General features: G+C 41.3%; 1 protein-coding gene across 2 annotated transcripts; it reads right to left on the reverse strand.

Annotated features, from left to right (window-relative positions):
- Window positions 1–1205: 1205 nt before the first annotated feature.
- On the reverse strand, window positions 1206–10832 carry ncapg2 (non-SMC condensin II complex, subunit G2). Of its 2 annotated transcripts, none has more exons than XM_046371972.1 (27): window positions 10672–10832; window positions 10329–10456; window positions 9639–9818; window positions 9435–9549; window positions 9174–9331; window positions 8952–9086; window positions 8719–8813; window positions 8484–8640; window positions 8316–8408; window positions 8105–8230; window positions 7826–8005; window positions 7404–7556; window positions 6566–6788; window positions 6376–6473; window positions 5854–6021; window positions 5693–5763; window positions 5436–5589; window positions 5117–5290; window positions 4834–4950; window positions 4157–4306; window positions 2994–3093; window positions 2674–2876; window positions 2377–2511; window positions 2125–2228; window positions 1840–1940; window positions 1635–1734; window positions 1206–1529 (listed from the first exon to the last, which is right to left on the reverse strand). In XM_046371972.1, exons 2-27 carry the CDS (start codon window positions 10404–10406, stop codon window positions 1478–1480), a joined length of 3420 nt encoding a protein of 1139 aa, XP_046227928.1. In that variant the 5' UTR covers window positions 10407–10456; window positions 10672–10832; the 3' UTR covers window positions 1206–1477. The 2 variants fall into 2 exon arrangements, with proteins under 2 accessions (XP_046227928.1, XP_046227927.1); XM_046371971.1 differs by having other exon boundaries at window positions 5854–6024; window positions 10672–10831.
- Window positions 10833–11039: the final 207 nt, after the last annotated feature.

An 11039-nucleotide genomic window follows, 5' to 3' on the forward strand; every position in this document is an offset into this window, starting at 1 on the left:
CACGGCGGAGCCCCTCCCCAGTTTGTGACGTCAAACACGCACGGTGAGGGCCGATGACGCGTGCAGCATGCAACAGCGCCTTGGACGGACGCACGGACGGACGACAGAGGAGGCAGGAGTAGTCTACTCAATGATTACTGGCCACGAAGGGAACACACACACACAGACAGGGAATAAAAGAATATTGATTAAACATTGATGGTGCATTTCATTAATTTGACCCTCAAAATAAAAGAAAGAAAAACACGAGACAACATGCCAAAAAAAAAAAGCCTATATAGGAAAGCTACAAATGACCATAAATCTCAACAAAATTACGTTATTATACGTTATTCTTTTAAACCACTTATTCATTTGATTTTTTTCTGTGCAACCTTCACAAACACATAGATACCAAAACCACTCCGTCCACATATTAGCTTAGTTAATAAACTGATTAAATGTAGTAAAAGTATTCCTTAGTGACAAAACATAAATGATGAAGTGTCACTATAGTTCGTTTAAATCTGTTGTAGTGACTTTAGAGCACAAGAGCATCCAAGACAATGACTGGACATACAGAGATCAAGACCTACAACATGTTATCAGAGGAGGAAAAGTATTCAGACACTTAACTTACAGAATAGTAGTAATACTGCAATGTGAATGGACTCTGTTACAAGTACTGCATTCCAAATCTTATGTACAGAATTAGCAAAATCTGGTAAAAGTACCAAATGTAGGAGTACTTATGTATAAATTGGTGTTATATGATTAGATCATATCAGTTGTCTGTCAATACTGATGCATAAGCACTATTTTACTGTTGTAGTAGTTTACAACAAAATTTGCCTCCCATATGTACACAATGACAAATACAGACTAAAGCAACAGTGTGAGTTCTCAAAATGAGCGCTATTCCCCTTTAGGAACGAAGAGAGGATGATTTATTACTTCTTTGTGCAGGGTTATTACTTGGCAAACTGCTGTACAGGTAAGAAAAAAAAACTGCACAGGAAATAAACAAGTTTTGGTTGATTGATTGTTTTATTCTTATGAGCAACACACTGCACTCTTCATGCTGACAGACCAACAGATACATAAAGACAGGGAGGGAGACGTGAAAAAAATATATGCATTTCATATGAAAGTATATAAACAAAAGAGAAAACGCACAGGTGGGAAGAGGAAGCTTTACAGAAGAAATGCCATTCAGTTTGAGAATCCGTACTTCTGCAGTCTGGAACATTTAATCAATATTTCTTAACACTACCAATGCACAAAGCCTGAGAGACAAGATTGAGCAATGTGTGCCATCAAGAAATAAATAAACACACAAGTAGAGCCAATATGGAAAAGACACAGTAACCGGCAGGCATTTTAAAATACTTACTTACTGTGTCATTTCTGTCTGTAACGCTAACAGAGAAGCGGTTTTTATGCTGCTCTCCTTAGCGTCATCACATACAAATGTGAAGCAGATAACAAACAGCCCAACTTATAAATCCAGAATTTCATTCAAGGTTTTCACAGAAGATTCGTAGATTACCCTGTGGCAGAAAAGCATGAAAAAGTTCAGCACAGAGCAGGCCATCCACAACAAAGCTATTAATTTATTTATTTTCACATTATCTAAATATCTTCCTTCCACTTACCTCTGGATGTCTCTGCTGTCTGCAGATGTGACTGCATGTGTGTGAAGCTGCTGCTGGACAGATGTGGCTGCGCTCTTCAAGCCAGCTTTCGACTGCCCCTCTGTAGGTTGTTTGTTTGTTTTTTAATGTGCGACATATAAGAAAAGGTGATTCATCTTTACTAGCAAAAAGAAAAATATCTGATTCACTTATCATGCAAACTCACTGTGTTTGATGACCGCCAAGACGTGCAGGACGGCAGCCAGCTCGTTCAGACAGCCGATGGCCTCAGAGTCCAAAGATGAGCTGACCTCCGTCAAAAATGCCCTGAGAGAAACATTCAAGAACAAACACTTAATTACATTTAGGTCAAGATAGGATATTAAACTAAACAGAAGAATGAGGTTAAGCTTTCCAACAGGACAAAAAAGTTGACTACCTACGCTGCATGTTAAGCTGGCCCTCGCAGGTTTTGGGTGCGAGTAAGAGAAAGCGGACAGAGGATGTTTACCTGGTAACAGAGGACGATTTGAGGATGACCGACAGCAGGACGCTGGACAGAGGAGGCATGTCCTCTACTGACTCTGGGATGATCACCTCCTCAGGATGGGTAATCTTTAAAAATGAGAGCACAGCCGCATTCATCATTCCCTTAATTGAATTGCCCAGGAACGTAATCAGTCAAATCCCTTATCAAGGCCAGGACATGTGGGATATTGGGTTAAAGACAAATGCCGTGTCGCGTCTTTGTTGTAGCTTGTACCTTCTGAAGTGAATGTCTCTTTTCCACGATGATGACAGCAAAAAGAGTAGAGAAGATCCCGCTGAGAGGTGCCATATCCCAGAACTGAGCCACTTGGAGGAAGTCTGTCAGGCCGCTAACGGCTGACTGACACAGCTGAGTCAGGGCACAAAGATGGTGATATTCTTATGCTACAAGCTGAAAAGTGCTGGAATACTGAGGGCAACTGAATAGGAGGTCAAGAAGTGCCATAGCAAATTATCACAAAGCTAGATTAAATAAATAAATAAATAACATACTACGTGTGAACATGTCTACCTGTTTTCCCTCCTCTGGTTTCTTCCTAAGGTGACGTGCCAAGAGCTCTATGATCTTCTGGAAGATGTTGGCCACCACACCCAGGACGACAGCGACCGGGCTTTCCTGATTGTCCTGAGCCTGGTTGTTGTCCTCAGGTACATAACTGTCCACCACCTCCTTCAAAATCAGCAGCACTGCAGGAATGCACAGGTAGCCTGCCTCTGAAACACAAGATGTAGAGATTTTAATAAACATGACGCAACAGAATAAAATAAAAAATAAAATAATGTCCTTAATGTCCTTCCTATATGTTTTGCTCAAACATTTGAAACACTCACCTGAGAGGAGGGTGAGCGAGCACAGGTGGAGGATTTGACCCTTGAAGCCGTCGTCGCCCAAACCCACGAGCAAAACGTCTCGACACACTGCGAGGAAGCTCTGGCAAAACGCATTATCGTCAAGATGAAGAAAAACTCACACTCACACTCAAAAAAAGGAACTCTTATTAAAACCAACAAACAGAAATGTCAGTCTTAATAAGGGGACAACACTTCAGTTTAATGTCCTTTTTTTACTGGTAGCTGCTGACGACCCCCCAACACTACACAAACGACGGGGTTCATTTTCAATATCTGGTCGCAGAGATCATGTGGTGACAAGCTCAGTAATAATGGCACAAATAAAGGAAATAAGCCCATTTCACTATCGCAGTATGAGCAGGAGGAGGCTTGTACAAAGGAGAGTGTACAGAGTGTGTGTGTGTGGACTGGAGCCCAACAATCTATGAGGAGCCTAAATTTACTGAGCGGAACCGAAAGTCCTGAAAGCAGGAGGCAAAAATGCTCCACAAAACTTAATGATGCTCTGGATGACAACATAACCGTGTATTTTCATCTACAGCCTTGGTACAGGCAGCGTATTAGAGTGAAAATGAGTCAAATAATCCCTAAAATGGCCATTTATGAATGAGGTGATATGACTTTCCTGCAGAGAAATTTGATTTTGCCAAGTCACAAAAATGACCTTAATGGCAAAAAACATTTTCTGGAGATACAGATGCAGTCAAACATGGCACTCGCAGCCATCATACGATCCATACACGATGATGTTCAGTATCAGAAATAGTCAAAAAATGTCCCAGACTGAGAGCTCTTGGATATTCATTTGAGGACATTGGCTCAGTGTTGGTCTAACTGTGTGGTGAAAGATGTAATGACCAGACAAAAACTCACATAATCACAAAATGAAACACATTTTCACATGCAGTTGGCGTAGTGTCCCATCCAACTTAATGAAGACCGCATACATTTGAAGTATTTCCCCAAATCAAATACTGTTGCTTCTTCCAGCAATAAAGTCATTTTAGCTTCACTAATGCAGTCTGGAAAGACTCAAAAGTCACTCTGAATATGCACAACATACATTTCAAAAGCTTTCCCATCTAACGTCCTCTCCTAAAAACACAAGTAAATACGTTTTCTTAAGTAACAGTAGAGCTCACCTCAGTTATCTGCGCTGCCAGTGGCTGTGACTTCTCCAAATCATCATCATCATCATCATCGGGACGTTTAGCCAGGAAAGGCAACACCCTCTCAGCTACCCACGCTGCCACATGCTCCAGAGAGAGCAGGTAATCTCGACCCTGTGAGGACTAGGAAAGAAGCAAACAGTTTCATATTTGTTACTTTTGTAATTTAACAATGAGAACAATTTATGTTTGGACACAGAAAAGTAGAATATAACACTTCTATATATAACGCTTCTGAACACAAAGTAAATGGTTCATATCTGGAAAAATGTGGGCAGGTTATAAGCCCTTAGCACAGGGTGACAACAATTTCAACAAATATTTCCTTTATCACTTAATCTTATTATTATTTTAATTTTTGATCATTTAGTCTACACGAAAGGTCAAAAATGCCTGTCGCAACTTGGCATAGATCAAAGTGACATATTCAAATGTACTGTTTTGTCTGATTTAAAACTCTAAAATCAACAGATATTCAGTTTATTATTACATGTAAAATAGAAGCTGAATGGATTAATCAGTCATAAATTTATAAATAGTTTTATAAAACAAAGTGTGATCGGAGCAAGCGAGTATTGCTACTGGATGTGAAGTGAAAATGGATGACCAAGGGGAGACAAAACGTAATGAGTGCTCGATGAGAAGCTCACATTGTGCTGCAGATGGGCACCGAGACGGCCATAGTACGTGAAGACTTTGAGTGCCGTCTCCACACGGGGACTTTTAGGCTCGTCTGTGGTGGAGCTGAGGTGAGCGTACAGCACCGACTGTTGACAGAAATGTCACACTGTTTCACATGTCACAGAGGAAAGATATAAAGTACATTTATGCATTTAAGTAGGAATATGAGATGTGATGGCATATGCCTCATTATGCTTCTAAATCTGACTCTGTTTGGTCTGTTGAAATACTAACAGAATGTATCCCACTTACCCTCCAGTTTCCTAGAACTGTATGGAGCTGCTTCAGTGGCCTCTCACCAAGAGCCAAGACTTTCTCCCGTGTCGAAGCGTGGCTGAACAGGTATTCCAGGTAAGCCAGAGCCAGGTCTGGTTTGGCCTCCACCGTCTCTTGGATATGCACCTTTCGACTGCCGTTTGCCTTGTCCTGAATTTAAAAGGAATTTTTTTTTCAAATAGCAACAAGGGACGTGTTTGGTTTCAACACACTTTGCATGAACGTATGAAAAACTCAATGTTAGTTTCAGCCCTTCATGTCCATGTCAAAGCCCTCTGGTGTTGTGCTGACTGACCCCTTGTTTGGGCAGAGCCTCGCTGAGCCAGTCTGTGACGAGTTCGAGGATTTGGGCTGCCTGGCCCCAGCTGCACATGCAGTCTAACAGCTGGCTGTACTGTTGTGGCACTGCTCCTGGGTCCATCCTCCTCAGTCTGGACAGGACGCCACAGCTGGGGAAGGGAGAGCAGGGTGAGGAGGGCATGTTAGACGGGACCAAGTAAGTGCAGCAGAAAAAAAAAAAAAAAGGTGAAAAGCAGAATGGGATTCAAACACCTGAATGTTGGAGCTGCAGCTGGAGGCATGAATGAGGCCAGCTGTATGAGAGGAACAGTACATTGTTCATCCTGAAAAACAACCAGAGAAAGTTTCAAATACTTGTTTACACAAGAATGAGTAACAAATAGAAACAACGCAACACATGCAGGTTAAAGTACCTCAAAGGCCTGGAAATACTTGGCCATGACATTCCCAAACTTGGCAAAGGTGTACTTCTGGGCCTCTTCATTTTGTCTCAGGGCCTTTTCAACACTTCTCCACAGGATGACCACGACCTCCAGCAGACGGGACGCAATGGCCGTGTCTTTCCCCAACAGAGGTTCAGCCTGCTAAGATAAGACTTTCATTTTGATCTCCTTGATCTCAGAAAGACCAAAGGCGCAATTTTCATCTTATCTCATTAAGGTTTAGACTGACAGCTAAATTAATAACTACAACCTACAAAGCTCAAAAAACCACATTTTCTTTTACAAGTGCACCTAATAAATTGGCCACTGAAGGTCTTCGTATAAACACGAGATACCACACTTTCTGTCTGATTTACTCAAGGTTTAGATTCTAGAGCTAAAGTGGGACTCAATTATCTTTCTTTTGAACAACAACAAAGTACAAATAACTTAAAGCTAATCCACACTCAAACTTGTTCTGTCAGCTCTGAACATGAAGCGTCTCTCTCTTACTGCGCTGTTCTCCTTGTTGCTGTCATTAAACACAGACTGGTCACAGTCAGCCTGGATACAGCTGTTCAGAACACGGCGAATAGCCAACATCAGCTTTACTGGAAGAGAGAGAGAAAAAAATAAAACCCTAAGTATTACAAATAAAATAAATTAAATCATTTCACCTTTAATAAGAGTTACAAACACTCACTTATGTTAGTGGGGGCTGTGTGGTTGTGGGCATACTGGTAGAATTTCCTGGCAGCCATTGGGTTCATCTGGATGAGGGTGATGCAGCGACAGCACCACTCCCTCTCCGACTCGTTGACGGGGAAGAAGGACTTGAAGAGCAGGTCGACAATGCGCTTGGAAACCGAATGGGAATCAATAGCCAGGCGGGCCAGCAGGTGTTCTATGGTGCACACGTCCCAAAACTGGAAAGTGACACACAAAAGACTTTATTGTTCCCCTTCATTGTTGTTTTTTTTTTTTTTTAAATACACTTAATATTGCATCTTGTTGATTGTGTCTCAGTTTATTTTGGTTGCATCACACCTATGCATTCCCGCTTGCTTGTTAGTGTGATTTATTTTATTATTATAAATAATTATAATTTTCAGGCCTAACAATTACATTGTTGTTATAGATTAATTCTACCATTGGCATCCTTGCAGTACATTCCCATTCATGTATACTTAAAAAAACAAGAGTCCTCTGCAACGTTACCAGGCTTGTTCAGTCACTTAAATAATATTGACTTCAATCTTGAAATAAGAAGCCTGCGATTGTCAAACAGAACTGTATTTTTGTCTTTGTTTGTACTGTTTAATACAGTTTTGTTTTGTTTAACCTAGAAAAGCAAATACATCATATAGAAAACAAAACAAAAAAAAAATTAACTAATTCTCAGTCTAGAAGTGAGATTTCTGTGTACTTTAAATGGTTATACAATTTAAATAGGTCAATAGAAACAGATTTCAAAACCTGTAATAATCACACAGAGACAAAATCGGCACCAGAATGAGTCTGAAACAAAACATAAACAGTACCTTGGCAGCACGCACTGCCTTCACCTTGATAAGCATGTCAAGGAAAGCTGTGCGGACTTTCTCTGAGTTGTCATGAAGACTGTATTTGAGAGTAGGCAGGAGTTTTTCCAGCAGTGGATGGCTGAGACTGTTGTCCAAGACAATAGTCAGACACTGGGGGAAAAGATTACAGAATTACAAGTTAACAAAAATCCTGTCTCTTACCAGCAAAATCATTGTGCTAATTCTGTTTGCAGTGGCAATAATCCTTCATATTTGACACCACAAAACCTTTGGACAAGATTTCTGAACTCCTGTAATAATTATTTTGTTCTCAGCTTAGATCCTGAATAAGATATAACAATGACGTGACTCCATGATGCTCTACATGTCTACATTTTCCAAAGCAATACACATCAGAAAAGAAAGAAAACAGCATTTACCTTGAAGACTGAGCACCGGACATCAGGGGAGCTGCTGTCAGCTGCCAGCTCCACCATCAGCTTCTTCAGGAAGTCTGTGATGATTGTTGGAGGGAGGAGCTCCCAGCACTTAGCCAGGATCTTACAGACTCCCAGGGTAGCATTAGAGCGCACAGCAGGATGAGGGTCACCAAAGAGGTCCTGAGGACGACAGACAGATGGTTTGTAAAATTGATTTTGATTATGTTTTGCTCATTTTTAAACTCTGAAAAGCAGTCAAGCAGCTGTTAAGGCTCTCACCATTACTGTGTCCAGCTGCCTCTGAATGGTCTCATCGATATTCTTATTGCTCTGATCCGGGTCGTGGACTGGAAAGGCCTCAGTGAAAAGCAAAGTGGCATTTGCACGTACCTCAAAGTTTGGTGCCTGGAGAAATCAAATAGGAACACATCAGACTAGAACAAAGTAGTAAAATAGTGATATGAAGTCAGTTAGAAAAAGGTATCCATACACTTAAAGCTTTCCAGAGAATAGGCTTGTAGAGATCACAGAGCATCTTGTCGACTTTGTGACAGTCCTTCCTTGAGTGGAAATAGCTCACGATCTGCATATGCGAGACCAAAGAATTAACACAAATGGCATATAGCACGCGCATCATGACAAAAGGCGACATGTCTACCTGTCGGACTTTGGCATGGACAGGAGATGCTCTATGAAGGAAGATCGCATTCTGCATAAAATCCTGAATGCACGAGCTCTCAATCTGCTCCTGGAAGTCCCCGCTAGCCTTTTTCCATGCTCTGAAGTAGATCTCCATAATATGAGCAGTCATAGTCCTAAACAGAGCAATTTGGTAGTAAATAACATGAAGAGAAAATTGACTGCTGTCAAACAAAACAGAGGAAGCATCTTACTTGCTATAAAACTCCAGCTGGTTTTTGATGGTGCCGTGAATGACCCAGATGAAGCTGATGTTCCAGCTGAAGAGAAACACCAGAAATCGCTTTCCCTGTAACAATACACACATCAACAGGCTGACAGCTTACAGACCATTTCACAGCAATGAGGGGGAAGATAAAAAAGAAAGAAAAAATGAATAGAGACAGTGACTGAAACACACATGGAGGGTAAATACCACCATACTCACATCATCGTTTCTAAGGTACACAGGACGTTGAAAACACTGAAGCAACAAGTCAATAATCTGCTTGTTGTCTTCTGAAGTGTAGTCCAGACTTGAAAGCACATCATGGAGACTCCAGACTCTTTGGATCTCAGCACCCTGACAACACATTTGAATGATAAAAAAAGAACATTTATAAAGCTCAATATTGATCAATTTGACATATAACTGTGGTCATATACTGACTGGTTTCTTCAAAACGAAGCTCTTCTGCAGAGAGATGAGGAAAGCAGCGCGACCAAATTTTTCTTTCTCCATCAGGCCCTTCTTCCACCAGGCCTCATACAGTGTCTGGATATGAAGCTGCAGAGGTGCCTCTGAGACAGGCAGCGACACCAGAACATCTGGAGGAGAGACAAACAAGAGGCTCACCTCAAGAAGGGAAAAATAACCATCCACTTAAAGACATATCAGTTTAGCGGAGAGAAATATTCGCAGGACACGGACCATGAAGGCTGTGGGCAATTTGCAGAAGGGCACCGTAGGTGTCACCATCTTGTAGGACCTTTAATGACACCACAGCCACTAGTGTCACACCATCCACAACAGCCATGACATGTTTCTGAAGAATACAACAGAAAGAACACGTTAACAAAAATATAGATACAGTTAATATGAAACAGCTGTACGTATACTGACTGGGAAACTCACAGGGTCTACAGCTGACTCCACTTCCATGCCCTCCCCCCTGTCCTCCTCCCAGCGGTCTGGGGGTAACTCCTGCAGGACGTCCTGAAGGAACGAAGCTAATTTTCCCCACAGAGTCTGTCTTTGGTCTCTGGGCATCTCCTGAACCACTTCCTCAACATCGAAAGGCTCAGTTTTGTCCTTCTGCTCAACAATACAATACAGACAGGAGTTGTAACAGACACAGTATGTAAATATAACACTTAATATTAAGCTCTGGTATGTGTCATTTTTTTTAAACATTTAATCTAAATCGTAAACACTGAACATAGCAAAGTCACTTGCCAAAACGGTAATTAAAGTAGAGACTATATAGAAAGTAGAGATTATATTCAAATCACAGAGGTCGACAGACGATCTTATACTTAAACTTAAATTCAATCAATTGTGTTTTAACTATGTAAATTTGGTTGCCAGTTTGAGTAGAACATGCAAAAACTGATGTAGTAAGATGCAACAGCTCAAGGGAGTAAAAAAAACAACAACATTATTTTGGAGAGTGCAATTTGTGGTATTATTTGCGTAGCGTTACACAGAGATGTGAGTGGTAATCTTAAGTGTAAACGCAAAAACACGTAAGGTAAAAGTACTGAATTAACCCAAGACACATCCAGTGGAGAACTGCTGTTCAGCTACAATAAACTATCCACTTACATGAAGCTGGATGAAGCGAAGGAAGTCCTCCGCATTCTCCTTACAGGCGGCCTCTAAAAACGCCTCTCGCTTGGACATGTTTTCGGTTTTCCAAGCGAAAAGAAGCAACGTGAAGATTTCCAGTAAACCTGCGATGAAAACACAGTGCTGGTCACGGTCATACTGCTTTAGCTACATGGCTAATCTTATTGTAGGTTCAAAACAAATATGGTGGCAGTCCGTTTGCCGTTAGCGTTAAAAGTGTGCTTGTAACCGTTACTCCTACTTTATCCACTGAGACTGGTAGTGTTTTGATTTACAATCACGAGCGCATAAAATAGGAAGCAATCGCTTCGATTGTTACCGTTTTATTTATATCTCTTTGAGTAGACAACAGCCAGATGACAGCCACACACAACAACAGCGAACCCGCGCAAATTTGGATGAAGACGTCTCCGTGCGTCAAGACGTCGTGCGTCAATTTTTGACGCTGACGTATTTTGTCGTTCGCTACTTCTGCCTCTTGATGGCGACAAATCACTGGGTATTTCGTGCGTACCTTACAGATTGCCGTGTCTTGTCTTCTACAGAGCCAGGTCTTTTCATGGGCGTTATACTGTAGTTGTATTCGTTATTTATTCTGTAGGAAAAATCCACCTTTTCGATTGGGCCCCAGTTCTCAAGGGAAATCGTGCTGCAATGTTGAATTCAGTGATTTGCTCAAGGGCACTT

This window comes from Scatophagus argus, chromosome 18 (genome assembly GCF_020382885.2).
Source record: "Scatophagus argus isolate fScaArg1 chromosome 18, fScaArg1.pri, whole genome shotgun sequence".
NCBI classification, from domain to species: Eukaryota; Metazoa; Chordata; class Actinopteri; family Scatophagidae; genus Scatophagus; species Scatophagus argus.

Bases quoted from the DNA above. Each gene is read 5' to 3' on its own strand.
- ncapg2 (XM_046371971.1), bottom strand. From the start codon at position 10,406: ATGTCCAAGCGAGAGGCGTTTTTAGAGGCCGCCTGTAAGGAGAATGCG. The intron at 8,409-8,483 runs GTAGACATGTCG...TCGCATATGCAG, and splicing joins TCCATGCCAAAGTCCGACAG to ATCGTGAGCTATTTCCACTC. The intron at 6,789-7,403 runs GTACTGTTTATG...GTCACTTTCCAG, and splicing joins AGGCAGTGCGTGCTGCCAAG to TTTTGGGACGTGTGCACCAT.